At 31.8% G+C, this 17469-nt stretch overlaps 2 protein-coding genes across 2 annotated transcripts; both read left to right on the plus strand.

The window, feature by feature from the left end:
* The first annotated feature begins 2769 nt into the window (after positions 1–2769).
* LOC106379996 (metal-independent phosphoserine phosphatase-like) lies at positions 2770–4982 on the plus strand. The gene is made up of 7 exons (XM_013819833.3): positions 2770–2937; positions 3255–3366; positions 3454–3504; positions 3622–3732; positions 3880–4011; positions 4098–4173; positions 4302–4982. The coding sequence occupies exons 1-7, from the start codon at positions 2924–2926 to the stop codon at positions 4514–4516; spliced, it is 711 nt and encodes a 236-aa protein (XP_013675287.1). The 5' UTR covers positions 2770–2923; the 3' UTR covers positions 4517–4982.
* A 6298-nt stretch (positions 4983–11280) lies between these two features.
* LOC106381897 (protein TPLATE) lies at positions 11281–15392 on the plus strand. Its single transcript, XM_013821839.3, has 6 exons — positions 11281–13104; positions 13181–13542; positions 13626–13929; positions 14014–14136; positions 14232–14681; positions 14755–15392. The coding sequence occupies exons 1-6, from the start codon at positions 11377–11379 to the stop codon at positions 15298–15300; spliced, it is 3513 nt and encodes a 1170-aa protein (XP_013677293.2). The 5' UTR covers positions 11281–11376; the 3' UTR covers positions 15301–15392.
* Positions 15393–17469: the final 2077 nt, after the last annotated feature.

Below are 17469 nucleotides of genomic sequence, written 5' to 3' on the forward strand. Positions count from 1 at the left end.
AGGAGTAAGGTTAATGGATTCAATATTTCAACTTGTCCGTGAACAATAAATAATACAACAGCTCCAGAGAAAGGTGGATTTTACATTTGGTTTGAAATTGTAATGGTAAATGAAAATTGCCTGGCTGTCTTTAGGCCATATGGTTCCTCCTCATTAGATCATGCCTTTTTTGGATTTCTCTTTTCAGACGAGTAAGCATCATGTTTTCTTAGACTTTACACAATTCAATACTGTTAAAAAAAAAGGTTAGGATGTTCAATTTTAGCAAAAGCTATAAACAATAATAATACTAATATAAACCATGGTACGAATTCCAAATCTTGTTTATATTTCTTTCTGTCAAACTCCTGTAGTTAAATATTTAATCTATTAAAACTGAAGTACAAATTGAAATTAACCATCACTTCACCTTTAAGTACAATCAAAATTTAATGGCTTGATAAAAGAATTTGACACATTTGATCGTAAGCCATTACTAACCTGTATATGGAATTCTAAATATGTGAATATTCCCTTTATTATAGCACAATCCTCGTCGTACGCTTTTTTAAATTATGTTAATCATTTTTTTTGTAGCATCTTAACCATTTAATCTATTTTTATGTTAATAGGCTCATTCTAGTTTCTATACTCTATTACATTAGCCCATTTATTTACTTATAAAGCACCTTACCCATTTGATCTATTTTTATGTCAATAGGCTTTATTCTAACTATTTTTCATTGTAAAAATATATACAAACAAACAATTAGTGCAATTGACTATTTTAAACAACAAACTAGAGTTTTGACCCACACATTCGTGCAGCCATTTTACATTTTATAAATATATAAATTTAATATTATCATAGAAGTTTTAAATATATGATTTACATTTAGTGTTATATTGGGTAACTCTATAATCTTATGGTTTAAATTTCTTATTCTTAAATGATTTGTTTTTGTCATATAGTGATTTGTTTTTGACATTTCATAATTAAATATATATAATCTTCTTTAATATAGACTTTTAATTCTTACAATTTGCATACAATATTTTAAAACTTATTTAGTTATACAGTAGATGGATATTTGTTTATGATATATATTTTCATGTTTTATTTAAAAATAATATTTTAACATCTATAACTTTACTACTTCACAATTTTATAAGTAAATACATTGTTACGTTTAAATAATATAACTCTATTATTTTAATAAATTATCATATTATTTTATTAAATTTTATCAATTTATGATATCTTTTGGATGTTATGACTTTAGGTTTTCTGATTGTTTATTATTAAATTACGATTTCAAAATATTATATTATTCATGATTTTTACAACATAATTTGTTTTTTGTGTTACATTAAAAAAATTATATGTTATCATCTATGATTTTATATTTTATGAAATTTGGAATATTATCATTTTCAGTTTCTAATATTTATTTTTAAAACTGTATACTTAGTCAAAAGAAATTTACAAAATTACACATTATTTTCTAATTTGGAAGATTATATGATTTTTGAGTTTTTTGTCACTAAATTAATTCAGTATTTTTAAAAAAAATATATTTTATTTTTGGTAATATTTTTTATATTTTTCTCAATGTATTTGGTTATAATTAAAATTAATTTTTCATTAATATTTCTAATTAATCATTAAAAATTCAAAATTTTCTAGTAGCAAACTTTTTAGAATAATACATAAACTAAAGATTAGTTATATACTATTTTGTATATAATTATTTTATATAATATATTGATGTGAGTTTCAAAATAAATAAGATGATAATATATAGTTGTAGATAGAAAAGTTTAACATATGTTAATATTTTTAGTTTTTTTTGTATAAAATATTACATAGTTTACGAATTTTCACCTGTTTTTTTACGATGAGTAATAGTTTTTTTAAATGAATATTTTTTTTTTTAAATCTGTCAATCCAATTTAATATAATTTTCATATTTAATTTATAGATCACATCTATTTTAATAAAGTATATACTATAATTAGAAAATTTATAAAACAGCATAGAGTTTTAATTTTATTTTGTTTTGTATTATGGATAAAATTTAATTATTATTAATTTATAATAAGATTACATTACTAAATATGAAACTATAATGCATTATTTTATTAAAAAATTAAAACTTTTGTAGAATTTTGTTAGATTTTTTTTTCAACAGATTCTGTTATGACTAATAATTAAATTCAAATCTAATGAAAATTGATTTACTTTTATATTTTATTGATTATTAAGATTTAATGTATATAACCAAATATGTCATATTAAGTAGTCAATTAAATGGTCATACAATGACTTGTTAACAGTAGATAAAATATAAGACTCTAAATTAATAGATTAGATAGACTAATTTATCAAATTTATAAAATAGTATAGAGTTTTATTTTCTTTTGTTTTATGATAAAATTTAATTAGTATTACTTTATAATAAGATTACAATACTAATTATGAAACTATAATGCAGTATTTTATAAAAAAAAAGAGTAAACCTTTTGGTAGGATTTTATTAGATTTTTTTTCAACAGATTTTGTTATAATTAAAAATAAAATTCAAATTTCTAATTAAAATTGATGTATTATTATATCTTTATTGGTTATTAAGATTTAATGTAAATAATAAAATATGTATATTAAGCAGTCAATTAAATTGTTCTACATTAACTTAACAATAGTAGATAAAATATAGGATTCTAAATTAATAGATTAGATTATTTGGTCCTTTAAGTTGAATAAAAAATGGCAAAACCAAAAAAATGTTTTTCTTTTCTCGGGGGAAAAAGGTTATAAAAGCAGAGCCTAAATCAACTTATCACAAGTACAAACACACATCTTTCTATCTTCTCATTCTTCTTCTCCTCAGATCTCAAACTCTTACATTTCGTTTCACTTTTCAAACGACAAAAGACCAATAGCATGGGTCATGAATGGTACTCTTTTCTTTCTTACTCTTAATTTCAGATGGTTTCACCACTTAATTATTATTCGTACAAAACTACACCAAGTAAAACGTTTGTAGCTAGTACATATTATTCTGTTTTATATACTATGAACGTCTTGGAAAACATAGCTGTTTCAGATTCGCTAGTTAATACAACTATTTCCAATGTTCGACTAACTACAAAGTCCATAATTAAACAACATTTTTAGCGCATTGATCATGAATAGTTGATGTGAGTTCGGATACATGCAAAATATATTGCATTCTTTTTTATATGTGGTTAATAGAGAATTTACGAATACGTAGTATCGATGCATCCAAGAAGTTCAAATTTAGTGACGATGTCAAAAGTGGAGTGACTGAGATTGTTCTTGTTCGCCATGGAGAAACCACTTGGAATGCTGCCGGAAGAATCCAGGTATCTATACCACCATAAAAAAGCGCAATATCACATGTACATAAACATAAATATATAGATATTTTACATAAAATTTGCCAAATGCAGGGACAAATGGAGTCAGATCTTAACGAAATTGGACAAAAGCAGGCTGTTGCAGTTAAGATCAGTTCATTTCAAGTCTTTATCCTTCGAAATATATTGTATTATATACATGATTTATTTATTTATTGACACATGCATGATCATTTCTCTTTTTGTTCAAATAATCATTAGATCGCTGATAGATTGGGGAAAGAAGAGAGATCCGTAGCTGTGTATTCATCAGACCTCAAGCGAGCCAAGGAAACTGCTCTGATGATAGCAGAAACATGTTTTTGTTCAGAGGTTGTAAAATAATAATGTTAGAAAATTCTATTCAAAAGTATTTTACATATTTGTTTTTAGAAAACACCAAAAAACATTTTTCAGTGTAAGGATTACAAAGTTTTATGAATTGTGATTATATGGTATAATTAAAATATGGTTATACAGGTGATTGAAATACCTGACTTAAAGGAGAGGCATGTGGGTAGTCTTCAAGGACTGTACTGGAAAGAAGGAGCAGAGAAAGAACCTGAAGCTTACTCTGCTTTCTTTTCTTCTCAAAATCATCTCGAGATTCCTGTAAGCTTCATTCATTTTGCTTAACTATATCTTATACTTAATGTGTGGTCATGTTTCTCATGCATGTCTATTATACAAATCAATAGGGAGGAGGAGAGAGCTTTGACCAACTCTGTGAGAGATCCATGAATGCGCTTGAGCAAATTGCCAAGAAGCACAAAGGTACGTTCATCTATCTACACATTAAAATCCGATAAAAGATAACATAATTGATCATGTTGTGATGCTAAAATCAGAACTTAAATTGAAAATAACTATTGTTTATTGTATGTGCATGTGCGGAACTGAAGGAGAGAGAGTGATAGTGGTGACTCATGGAGGAGTGTTGAGGGCAATTTATTTGATGATCACGAAAGCTTCATCCGCCGGAAAACTCCTTAATGCTTCGGTGAATGTTGTTCACTACCGTGAGGAGAAATGGATCATTGATTCGTGGAGCGATGTTTCTCATCTCTCTTCCGTTGGATTTCTCCAACGTGGTTTTGATGGAGACTCCAAGCCCTAGAAAACTATCCTCTTCCCTATTGTTTCTGACAATCGAGAAAGGTCTTCTATCCATTTTATAATGTACTTCTTTGATGTTTTCTGATTGTTTTTTTTTCCTTTGCTAAGATGTATTTCCGATTATGAGATCGATGTCTTTCTATAAAAGTTTAGTAATTATCTTGTACTTTCCAATAATCGATTGATAAAGATCTTTAAATTCCTCAACTTTTAGATAAATAGTCCTTACACACCTTGTTATAGTAGAGATCTCTACTTATTTCATAAACTAACTTTAACTATTATCACTTTTCCATGTCTCAACTTTATATCCCCTATATATTAAAAGAAGAGCATTGTAGTTAATGTTTTCACACCAAGTTGGACACATGTCAATTGGAGAGACACTCTCCCAAATATATTTCCTTATTCACCCTTTTTGAGCTGATTTCGTAAAGAGTTTTCGTAAAGATTTTGCACGTGATCTTTTCACGTAACGTTGTTCTTGTAGATTTTTTATTACTTCCGACTGAAGATGTAGAGATCATCTGTGTCGGCTTTCCGCAGAAGAAGAAGAGTAACAATGTTAAGAACCGAGATTCAATATGTTACAAGAAGAAGAAGTCCCAAGAAGAGATAAGAAAAGAGAAGTCGGGGAGAAACACTAACCCGAAAGTACAAACTTCTTCAATACTCTTTAATCCCTCAATATCCTAATCTTTCTCTCTGGATCGCTCAAGGAGTTCTCTGTTACTCGCAAGAACAGAACGAAGATAGAATGCCCTTTTTCAAAAAAAATAAATAACAGAACCGAGAAGATGATCACGATCTGATCTTGCGAAGGCAAGTAAAGCTAATGATGACGAACGTAAAGGCAAGAGCAAGATGCAAAAGATGAACCAACTACATGTATCTATAGCTTTTTCAGGTATCTTTTGCTATGCTTCGGAGTTCTAATGCTTCGGAGTTCTCACGTAACCAACTAATGCTTCGGAGTTCTCACGTAAAGCTAATGCTTCGGAGTTCTCACGTAACGTTGTTCTTGAATGTGTCAAACCATGAGCATGGTTGAACTATAAATATGTTACAAGAAGAAGAAGTCCCAAGAAGAGATAAGAAAAGAGAAGTCCGAGAGAAACACTAACCCGAAAGTACAAACCTCTTCTATACTCTCGAATCTCTCAATCTCCTAATCTTTCTATCTGAATCACTCAAGGAGTTCTCTGTTACTCGCAAGAACAGAACAGAGAAGATGATGACGTCTCTTTATCCTAACGTTGTTCTTGAACGTGACTTCTTCTTCTCACATAACGTTGTTCTTCAATGTGTCAAACTATGAGCATGCTTGAACTATAAAGAGTATATAAGAAGTTTGTACTTTCGGGGTAGTGATAAGATTTGAGAGTATAGAGAGTCCCAAGAAGAGATAAGAAAAGAGAAGATGATGACGTCCCAAGAAGAGATAAGGAGTTCTCTGTTACTCGCATGAACAGAACGAAGAAGATGATGACATCTCTTCTTTTTCTCTTATAAGGGATTTGTGACACTATAATGTATTCAACGTACCAAAGGATATAAAAAGTAGTAAACATTGGAATATTAGTAATTAGTCAGGACTAGAAGAGTCTTTTTTTTTTCTTGTGTTGTGCAGTTTCTTGTATGACTAATGGCTATGAGAGACACGTAGAAAAAAAAAAGAAGTTATATTCATACGTGACTGTTAGTAGTTCTGAGTGGGAACTTCTGATTTTAGGTTTACCGAACCGAACCGGTCGGTTCCGAATTAGAAAGTCTATTGAAATCAACGAAGATAACCAATTCGTATAATTAATGCTGGCCAAAGCAAAAAATATATGATAATCAATGAAGATAACCAGTTTATGGCAATATCATTAAATTGTATTGTGCTGGCCAAGGCAAAAATATATGATAATCAATTCATTTTTAACGGGGGAACTAAGTTACAAGCCTTAGGGTTTTATTCTTATACTAGATTAAGATCCGCGACTTGCGCGGGATAAACATTATATATATAAATTATTTTATGTATTATATGTTCTTACATATTATGAAATAATAAATATATATTGAATAATTAAAAATCAGTAACTATTACATATATAATTAAATTGGTGCGAACGTATAAATCAATTTTATTAATCCAAAATTTTTTTAAAAAAATTTGATAGGATATGTAATTAAATTTAAATGATATTAACATACAAAGTATATTTTTTTAATATTAATGTCTATTAAATGATGCTTTCTACTCATATGTTTTTTTGATCACATGTATCTTTAATAGCAAAAACTTTAAATTACTGATAACAAAATTTTCATTGTGGGATTAATAATTTTAGTAATTTATAATTTTAAAAAAATTATCAATGTTAGTTCAAAACTTTTATCAAAAAAAATTATTCAAAGTAAATGTTGAAATTAAAATATTTATTTATTCAATATGGTTTATAGTTTAATTTAGAATGATATATACACATATATATTTTAAATATTAATGATTAATTAAATTAGACTTTTATTTATATGATTTTGTAATCATTTGTATTTTGTCATAACAAAAATTTTAAACCATGGATCGCAAAATTTGAATGTGAGACTTTTAACAGTTTTAGTAATTTATAGTCGTTTTTAAAAATTCAAAATATGACATATACAGAAAAATCTAAATATTTATAATATGGTTATTGTGATTTTTTGTAAATTATTTTTATAATTTAAAATTAAACAAATTTGATAGAAGATATATTATTTTTTATCAGATCTTTATTATTCAAAATCATTAATTGTCATATATACTTTAACCACATTAGGCAATTCTATAATCTTTATTTAAGGAAATAATAAATGTAATTAATAATGAATTTATGGTTAGTTTAATAAAAAACTTATTATATAATTAGATGGACCAACATATTTTTCTAATAATTCTAAGAATCATCCTATTGATGACACATGACTACAAAAAGAAGTTGTAATGTTTCACAAATAATATACAGGGGATAAGACACACGTCCCCAACCATTCTTACTCATCTCGATCACGCAAAACCTAACTACTCTTCCCTCATTCTTCTACAATGAGGATTTACATTTATTCTATTTACATTTATATTTTTGTTTTGGCTTTCAACATCTTGCTTAAGAACTATTATGATATGTTTTATAATTATGCATCTTAGTAAAAATGAGCTTTTTAGTTATAAGAGAGTTTTTCTATTGTTTAAATATGCTTTTGCCATTCTTGGGGAAAGGTACACACATACATTTTCGAAGTTTTCCTCCATTGTTTTCCTCTTTTTCCTGACAGGGAATGATTATAAAAAAGGTAATGTTGTACATCGAGCCCCTTAAACTTAATCTTGGGCTTCCTTCCCTTTTAAACATAATTAAATTAGGCTACATGTATTACAAGATTGAGCCTCCTTCCCTTTGTTTTTTATTATATTATACTTTTAGGCCTTCAAAAATCTCAAAGTTTTTCTATACAATAAAACAAAATTAATTTAACAAAAAAAACTACATAATAGTAAAATAAAAACGAGAAAATACTTTACGTCATTTTGTATCATATCCATGTCCCCTAGACATTATTTGTGAAGTGGTTTTACACATGTCATCTTCATAATCACTCTCACCAAAAAAATGTGACATGACACACTAAAATTGATGACATGACTTATGGTTAAAAGTGACATGGACAACTACATTTAATGTTAATTTCAATTTTTGGTAACTTTTGATAATATGGTAATAAAACATAAATCATCATTAAAATAAATCTATTCAAATATGTCATTAAATAATATGACAAGGGAAATATAAAAGATTTTAAAATTTCTAAATAGTATTTAAATATATTTTTATAATCATTAAAATTTTATTATTAAAAAATATTTTCAAAATGTTATGCAATCTTTTTTAAAAAAAATTAAATTTTTAATCGTAATATCATTTGTTTATTTTTGATATCTACAATTTTTAGGAATTAATTTTAATTTTTAATTTTGATAATTATAAAATAATATATCAATTTTACTGTTTTAAAGTAATTTAATTTATATTAACCAAAATAAATAAATGAAAATCTATGTAAATTACAGTTTTAAATATAACTTGAATATAATTTAAAATAAATCAAATTATTTATTTTAATTCAATGTTTAACTAAATTAGTATTTAATAATTTTATTAAAGTATTATTTTAATATAATAAAATCTAAAATATTAACAAATTTTTATTTTTAAATATAATTCAAAATTTTATCACTGCACATGGTGCAGGAAAACACATAGTTTAATACGTTTGCAACACGTTCTAATAAATAAAGGACAAAAATTGCAAATACATACTCTATTTTTGATTCCAAACATTAAATCACCGAGTAGATTCACTACGCGCAGGGCACGGATTATCACCTAGTAGTAGACTTATTTTACAAGCAAAGCGACAACCTGATCCATAAAAATGACATTTAATGACTGCTAGACTTTGACCAGCGCACCCGCGTGAATGTTATTTTAGTTTGTAACATAATATTTATTAGGTAATAACTCGTGCCTTGCATGAAATGTGATTATTAGTTTCATTATTTATTAATAAGGAGACATTAATCTGTTTAATCTGAATATCAGTTCGGTTTTAGGTTGTTTTTGGTTTTTAATCTCCTAAAATATAACTATCATTTTAAATAAATATTTATTTGGTTTGTTCGGTTAAAATGTTTGATGTTTTTGGTTTTTTTTCATGTGATAATAAAAAATTACTATTATTTGTGTTGTTTTCATGTTATAAATCTTAGATAGTCGTGATGTCGAACCAATGGTTTCATATTACAGTTTCTAAATGGATAATAGTTAAAAAAAAAAAAATTATTAAGACAAATCATTTTACTACAATTTGGCCGATAGTGAAAGAAGCATTAAGAAAAAGAATATTTTAACTTCCAAAAAATTAGATATTTCAGTTGTGAGTTGTGGTAAATACTTAGTTATAAGGTACTCACGTCAATGTACACATGTACGTATATGTAAAAGTATATAAAGATGATTGATAAATATATAAAGATATTGTTAATTAATATTAATTGATATTTTTTTCAAAATAATACATGAAAAATAAAATTCTTAAAATGAAATTATTTAAAAACAAAAATATTGTAAAATTTATATAAACTATAATATATAACTTATATATAATTCTTTAAATATATGTATATATATATATGCATATAACAAATCAAATTGGATATTCGTTCCTATCAATATTGATATTTGTGATTTATTTTTTTACGGATATTGCATTTTAGTATTTGATTTGCTTCGTAGAATAACAGATATCCAGATTTTTCGGTTCGAATAAAAACGAATAACGAATCGAATCAAAATTTATGAATAATTTATCCAGCTCTATTCGTAAGCAGTAAAAATAACATAAAGAAGAATCAAGGATGTGAGTTTTATATTAAAAAAAACGTAAAGTACATAGTGTGAACATATTTATGTAGAGTTTGGCTCAGAAGCTCTATACATGTAACATGTGTCTATTTTAGTGTGAACGCATTTATTACAATGCTTTTAAACATGACATGTGTCCAACTTAGTGTAAACGCATTTATTACAATGTTTTTCCTTTAATATATAAGTGATAGTTGTTTTCTATTAGTATATATTGTATATGTTTGACTTTGTTCTTAAGTAATATATATATTGTATTGTTGTTTGATATTTAGATAAGTGATATAGATCTTGTTGTTTGATCTATACATTTTGACCATGTTTTTTAAATATTTATAAGTTATGTCGGTTGCTTATTTGGTTTTGGATATTGACGTAATAAAATAAATATATTAAATAACTTCTATATTAGATAAATATTTTTTTAATTACAATTATATGAAACTTATTTAATCTATTAAGATTTTTTTGATTTATATAAATTATTTTATTTTTATTACTTTATATATATATTTTAATTTTTGTAATAAATCTTATTTTAAAAAAGGAATACTGTAATATAATTAGTTTACATAAACTGATGTTCCATTTTAATATTAAAACAAAATATATTATTTTTTTGTTGAAGATTTGTATATATAATGACAATATTGTATAAATCAATAGGTTAAAAATCAATAGTTTTATATAATATATATAACTTATACATTATATAAAAATTATTGATTTTTATAACAGAAAATAAAACATCCATACGTGGGCGCAAATAAAACTCTATATCTATTCTACTCAAATCGGTTAATAAATATTTTTTTACGTAAACGGTTAAACATGAGCATTCAAGTACACGTTCGGATAATTATTGTTTTTTTGGGTTTCAAAATTAAACTTTGTTTGAGTATTATAAATTTCCGGACGAGATCCAAGTCGAATTTTTGTTTCTGGTAGGTTCGTTAGAACGTAAAAATATATAAATAATATATATCATTGTTTAAAATATCACTAAACAATTTATAAAAACATAAAAACTAATTCCGTGCGGTACCACGCGGGTCAATCTCTAGTTACATGTAACTATGTAAGGTAGAACAATCAAATACACCGGACGTCTATTTATCAAAACATCATTAAAATGTGTATGTCTACTTTTTGTAATTCGATTCGAGAAAAGGAATAGCAAAGCTCCCTACACTTCGATTATTTCCGTATGACAGAACGTAAAACGCAAATCACGTGTCGGACTTAGTGGGCTTGGGTTATTCACATTATGGGGCCTCTATAGCCCAGCACTACCGTCGGAAACTGTCACTGTTTCTCCTCACATCGTCTTCTTCCATGTCGCATCCCATCTACAGCTAAGCTCCCTAGATCAGATCCCTCTTCCCGGATCTCTATTTCTTGTTAATTCATGGACATACTTTTCGCTCAGATCCAAGCCGATCTCCGTTCCAATGACGCCCTCCGGCAATCATCCGCCCTCCTTCAAGCTCTCCAACAATCCGCCGCCGGACGAGACATATCGGTGATCGCCAAGTCCGCGGTGGAGGAGATCGTGGCCTCTCCCGCATCAGCCGTTTGCAAGAAGCTAGCCTTCGATCTCATCAGATCCACCCGCCTCACTCCGGATCTCTGGGACACGGTTTGCTCCGGCGTGAAAACCGATCTCCATTTCCCTGATCCCGACGTCACCGCCGCCGCCGTCTCGATCCTCGCCGCTCTCCCCTCCTTCTCACTCCCTAAACTCATCTCCGATTGCAGCGCCGAGATCGCTTCCTGCTTCGATTCGCCGTCGGACAACCTCCGTTTCTCGATCACCGAGACGCTCGGATGCATCCTCGCGAGAGACGATCTCGTTACTCTGTGCGAGAACAATGTGAGTCTTCTTGACAAGGTCTCCACCTGGTGGGGGCGGATCGGGCAGAATATGATTGACAAATCCGACGCCGTTTCGAAAGTTGCGTTTGAGTCTGTTGGGAGATTGTTTCAGGAGTTTGATTCCAAGCGGATGAGCCGCCTCGCTGGCGATAAGCTCGTGGATAGTGAGAATTCGCTCGCGATTAGATCAAAGTGGGTGTCTTCGATGGTTGACATTGTGTGGAAGAAGAGAAGCGCGTTGATGGCGAGGTCTTTGGTTCTTCCTGTTGAGACTTTTCGTTCCACTGTTTTCCCTCTTGTCTTTGCGGTTAAAGCTGTTGCTTCCGGTAGCGTGGAAGTGATCAGACAGCTTTCCAAGGCTAATACCTCTGGTGCTAATGCGGCGGTTGTGGTTGATTCCAACGCTGAGAAGTTGGTTGGGGTGTCGGATTTGGTCACTCATTTGGCTCCCTTCTTGGCTTCCTCATTGGACCCAGCTTTGATTTTTGAAGTTGGGATTAACATGTTGTACTTAGCAGATGTTGCTGGAGGTAAGCCGGAGTGGGCTTCACAGTCCATTATTGCTATTTTAACTCTCTGGGATCGTCAAGAGTTTTCTTCTGCTAGAGAGAGTATTGTCAGGGCGGTTGTCACCAACCTGCACTTGCTTGATCTCCACATGCAGGTCTCTTTGTTTAGAAGATTACTGCTTATGGTGAGGAACTTGAGAGCAGAATCAGACAGGATGCACGCACTGGCCTGTATCTGTCGTACAGCTCTATGTGTTCACCTTTTCGCCAGAGAAAGTGCCAGAAGAGGTCAGAAGCCCCTACCTGGGACAGATATTATTTCACTGTTTGAGGATGCAAGGATAAAAGATGATCTCAATAGTGTTACCAGTAAAAGCCTGTTTCGGGAAGAGCTAGTGGCAATGCTTGTGGAAAGTTGCTTCCAGTTATCTCTGCCTCTGCCTGAACAAAAGTTCTCCGGTATGGAGAGCAGAGTGATTGGGGCACTTGCTTATGGCACTGGTTATGGTGCTTTGAACTGGACAGAACCAGCTCTTGAGGTTGTGGAAGTTTGCAGGCCGTGTGTCAAATGGGATTGTGATGGCAGGACGTACGCAATAGATTGTTATCTGAAATTGCTTGTTAGGCTCTGCCATATCTACGATACCCGAGGAGGAGTAAAGAGGCTTAAAGACGGTGCTTCGCAGGATCAAATGTTAAATGAGACGCGTTTACAGAACTTACAACGTGAGCTTGTCAAGGATCTCCAAGAGGTAAGCTTAGAGTTAGAAGTTGAACTTGGCAACTTTCATCTATCTATATATGTAAATTCTGATTTCAATTTGGCAGGTAAACACCCCAAGAATCCTTGGGCGTCTTATATGGACAATCGCAGAACATATTGATCTAGAAGGTCTGGATCCACTTTTGGCTGATGACCCTGATGATCCTTTAAATATTATCATAGCAAATATGCATAAGGTTCTCTTCAACTTGGATGCTGCTGCAACTACATCAAATAGGCTACAAGATGTTCAGGCTGTCTTATTATGCGCCCAGAGGATGGGCTCACGTCATGCAAGAGCTGGCCAATTAATAACCAAAGAGCTTGAAGAGTATAGGAACCATGCTGCTGCAGATACAGTTAGCAAACATCAAACCCGTTTAATTTTGCAGAGGATCAAATATGTTTCAAATCTTCCTGAAAGAAAGTGAGCTTTTTCTCCTTGGCTTGTTATCCTTTTATTGTGTGATTTTGACTGGATTGAATCCCACGCAACCTATTGTTTTCCAGGTGGGCTGGAGTTAGTGAGACTAGAGGAGATTACCCTTTCAGCCACCATAAACTTACCGTCCAGTTTTATGAACCATCAGCTGCTCAAGACAGAAAATTAGAAGGGTTAATTCACAAGGCCATTCTAGAGCTTTGGAGGCCAAAGCCCAGTGAATTAACTCTCTTCCTTGCAAAAGGGGCCAACTCGACTTCTATCAAGGTTCCTCCCACAGCATATCCTTTGACTGGTAGCAGTGATCCTTGCTACGTAGAAGCTTACCATTTAGCAGATACAAATGATGGAAGGGTCACGTTGCACTTGAAGGTTGGTATATATTCGATATATCCTTTGCATATTACCTGAGTTCAAATCAGTTGGTAAAGTTTCTCTCTTATATTGTGTGTTCAGATAATTAATTTGACAGAGCTTGAGCTGAATCGCGTGGATATACGGGTTGGATTATCCGGTGCCCTATATTTCATGGATGGTTCTCCTCAAGCAGTGCGGCAGTTGCGTAATCTTGTCTCACAGGTTGCATTTTAGACTTGAATGTCTATATAAAAGTTGATCAGTTTCACATCTGTTAGCTGAATTATAATCCACTCTGTGCTTTACTATTGTTGTAGGATCCTGTACATTGCAGTGTCACTGTCGGTGTCTCCCAGTTTGAAAGATGTGGTTTCTGGGTGCAAGTCCTCTACTACCCATTCCGTGGCGCTAGGGGAGATTATGACGGTGACTACTTAGAAGAGGATCCACAGATGATGAAGCAGAAGAGAGGCTCAAGATCAGAACTGGGAGAGCCGGTGATCTTAAGATGTCAGCCTTACAAGATCCCATTGACTGAGCTTCTTCTCCCGCACAAAATCTCACCAGTGGAGTTCTTTCGTTTGTGGCCTAGTTTGCCAGCTGTTGCAGAGTACACTGGCACGTATACGTATGAAGGAAGCGGCTTCATGGCGACAGCTGCACAACAGTATGGTGCTTCACCATTCCTAAGCGGACTCAATTCATTATCATCCAAGCCATTCCACAGAGTCTGTTCCCACATTATACGTACAGTTGCGGGATTCCAGGTGAAGTAGTTTTTTCAGTGCCTAAGACTTTCTTGGTCTGAGAAACCTTTTAACTTGTTGTTGGTTATTACAGCTTTGTTACGCAGCAAAGACGTGGCATGGAGGTTTTGTTGGGATGATGATATTTGGGGCTAGTGAAGTGAGCAGGAACGTGGATCTGGGTGACGAGACGACCACCATGATGTGCAAGTTCGTGGTGAGAGCCTCAGAAGCGTCAATCACAAAGCAAATAGAGTCAGATGTGCAGGGATGGTGCGATGATCTAACGGACGGGGGAGTTGAGTATATGCCAGAGGATGAAGTGAAAGCAACAGCAGCTGAGAAACTGAAAATCTCAATGGAGAGAATAGCTTTGTTGAAGGCAGCTCAGCCGAAGAAGACTCCAAAGACCGAGGAAGAAAACGAAAGCGAAGACGAAGACGAAGATGACGATGAAGAAGATGAAGAAAAAGAGAAGGAAAAAGAGAAAGAAGAGGAGAAGAAGAAGGAGAAGGAAAAGGAAAAAGGAACACTATCTAAGCTGACAGCAGAAGAAACAGAGCACATGGCGCTTCAGGCAGCAGTGCTCCAAGAGTGGCACATGTTGTGCAAAGATAGAAAGTTAACTAAAAACAACTAATATTTGTATTCATTCTTGTGTGTGTGTGTAAGGTGTCTTTTTTTATTAAACATGGATATGTTTTTGTTTAAGGAAGAAGGGGTTTTGTTTCATGTCTGCTATTTTGTTTGACATCCAGAAACAGGGCCATGTCTATTGTTGGCACTTGACAAACAAAAAAACCTTACAAGCTTGCATTATGATCTTTTCTTACAGATATTAAGACGAATGTTCATCTGCGAAGCTATTCTTCTACGCAGTTACTTGAGGAGTCCTCTTCTTTCTTTACCTCTTCTCCACCATTTTCTGCATGCGTTGCCTTCTTGTGGGTACGGATGCGGATACTCACAAATTTTCAGGATACATCACCATCAACTAATATTACGAAATGATTCTAATTCTTTCATAAGGCGATACAAAAGATTTTGTGCAGAAAATCAAAATAAAAGTTTTGAAAAACTCCGAAGATTTAGTGTCAATTTGGACAAAACTGATGGTCACGAAGCAAAATTTAAGTTCAATAGTCCTAGATAAAAACTAGAGAGACTGATGATTCCCTTATTTTTTTTTTCTTCTTTTTGAATTAAAATGATAGGACCAAAAACGCAAAACTGATTCCCATTCGGTCCAGAGACACATGGTTAATTCAAATAAAAAAATGGACATAGTATATTAGCCGGGGCAACTTCTACCGTATTTAGAAATGCTGTTGTATAACCAAAAACATACGGGCATCCTAGCTAGAAGTACCCACGTGACATTTCTTTCAAGCAAGATCGCAGCTTTCGGACTTGTTGTTGTCCAATATCAGTTAGGGGTTAATCCGCGATGTTTTGAGAATTAAATAGGTCAAATTAAAATTAAGCAATTTGTAATTGAGAAAATGACCAAAATAGCATTTAATGTTTTATCAAAAGAGATAAATATACACTTATACTCTCACTGATAAATTAATTTAAACATTAGGGTTTAGAGTTAAGGAGTGGGGTTTAGGATTTAGGGTTTGGGGTTTAGAGTTTAGGGGTGAGGTTTAGGGTTTAGGGTTTAGAGTTAAGGGGTGAGATTTAGGATTTAGGGTTTAGGGTTTAGAGTTTAGGGGTGAGGTTTAGGGTTTAGGGTTTAGAGTTAGGGGGGGGTTAGAGTTTAAGGTTTAAGATTTAGGGTTTAGGGTTTAGAGTTGGGGAGTGGAGTTTTGGGATAAGATTTCAAATTTTGAAAAATAAAAAAATTTAAATTTTTCAAAAAATAAAATGCTATTTTGGTCATTTTAGTTTTTGAGGGCTATTTTTGTGACATAAACTTAGAAAGATGCTATTTTGGAGATTTGTCGTTTGTAATTTCTTGGGTTGCCTTCTTTACACCCCCAGACTACTTAAACCCACACCAAACCCCCCTAAACTTTTAGTCTCATTAAGAAACCCCATAAACTAATATGCTTCACTAGTTTTCTCCCTAAGGTATTTTTTCTGAATTAATTCCACATCACGTATGATTTCGACGTGATTGCGTTTAGAATCATAAAACGCGATCAGACAAATAACATTGACCCTAAAACTACCCGATAATCTCCCCACCCAACCGTATGACCCGACTTAAGTTAAAAGACCCGAATATGAAACTCTCGACATAATTTCGCCCTCAATTGCTCTCAAACTAGGGTTCATACTTCATCTCTATGAAAAGAAGCTTAAGGAAGCTTCATAGAGATTGTTTTTTAGTTTAAGATTTAAATCTTTCTTACAACGTAAAAGAGAGCAACGATCTACAATATTCTTTTTCTTTTTTTTTATGAACACGATCTAAGGTATTCTATGTAAGTTTTCTTATATGTTTTTTGCTTTGAATTATTTGTGGTTTGGTGGATGTTTCAGTTCCCTTTTGTTCCAGGACCTATGTCTAAAGCTATATATTACCGAAGAACTTTAGTTACAAGCTCCAAGAAATTTTTATTCAATGCAAATAAACCCGGGATGGTCTTGCAAGCTAAATTTAGAGCGTTACAAACCACGTCAAGAAAAATTCTTCTTCTTTTGTGGCTTTTACTATTGAATTTTGAGATTGCACATTATTCTGTCCCTAGTTCTATAATCTCAATCGGCTGTGTTCTGTGTGTTAGAAAATTTTGTTGCTTACTTATTTCCCATAAAACAAGAGAAAAGAGACAAAGGGATCATCTTGTTCTCGTTTGTT

Source organism: Brassica napus, chromosome C2, assembly GCF_020379485.1.
Source record: "Brassica napus cultivar Da-Ae chromosome C2, Da-Ae, whole genome shotgun sequence".
NCBI lineage: Eukaryota > Viridiplantae > Streptophyta > Magnoliopsida > Brassicales > Brassicaceae > Brassica > Brassica napus.

What these genes read in the sequence shown, in the direction of transcription:
- LOC106379996 (XM_013819833.3), top strand. An exon ending in ATGCTGCCGGAAGAATCCAG is followed by an intron (nt 3,367 to 3,453) that starts GTATCTATACCA and finishes TGCCAAATGCAG; the next exon opens with GGACAAATGGAGTCAGATCT. An exon ending in AATTGCCAAGAAGCACAAAG is followed by an intron (nt 4,174 to 4,301) that starts GTACGTTCATCT and finishes GCGGAACTGAAG; the next exon opens with GAGAGAGAGTGATAGTGGTG.
- LOC106381897 (XM_013821839.3), top strand. Translation starts at nt 11,377, where the DNA reads ATGGACATACTTTTCGCTCAGATCCAAGCCGATCTCCGTTCCAATGAC. An exon ending in TCAAATCTTCCTGAAAGAAA is followed by an intron (nt 13,543 to 13,625) that starts GTGAGCTTTTTC and finishes ATTGTTTTCCAG; the next exon opens with GTGGGCTGGAGTTAGTGAGA. An exon ending in GGGTCACGTTGCACTTGAAG is followed by an intron (nt 13,930 to 14,013) that starts GTTGGTATATAT and finishes TTGTGTGTTCAG; the next exon opens with ATAATTAATTTGACAGAGCT.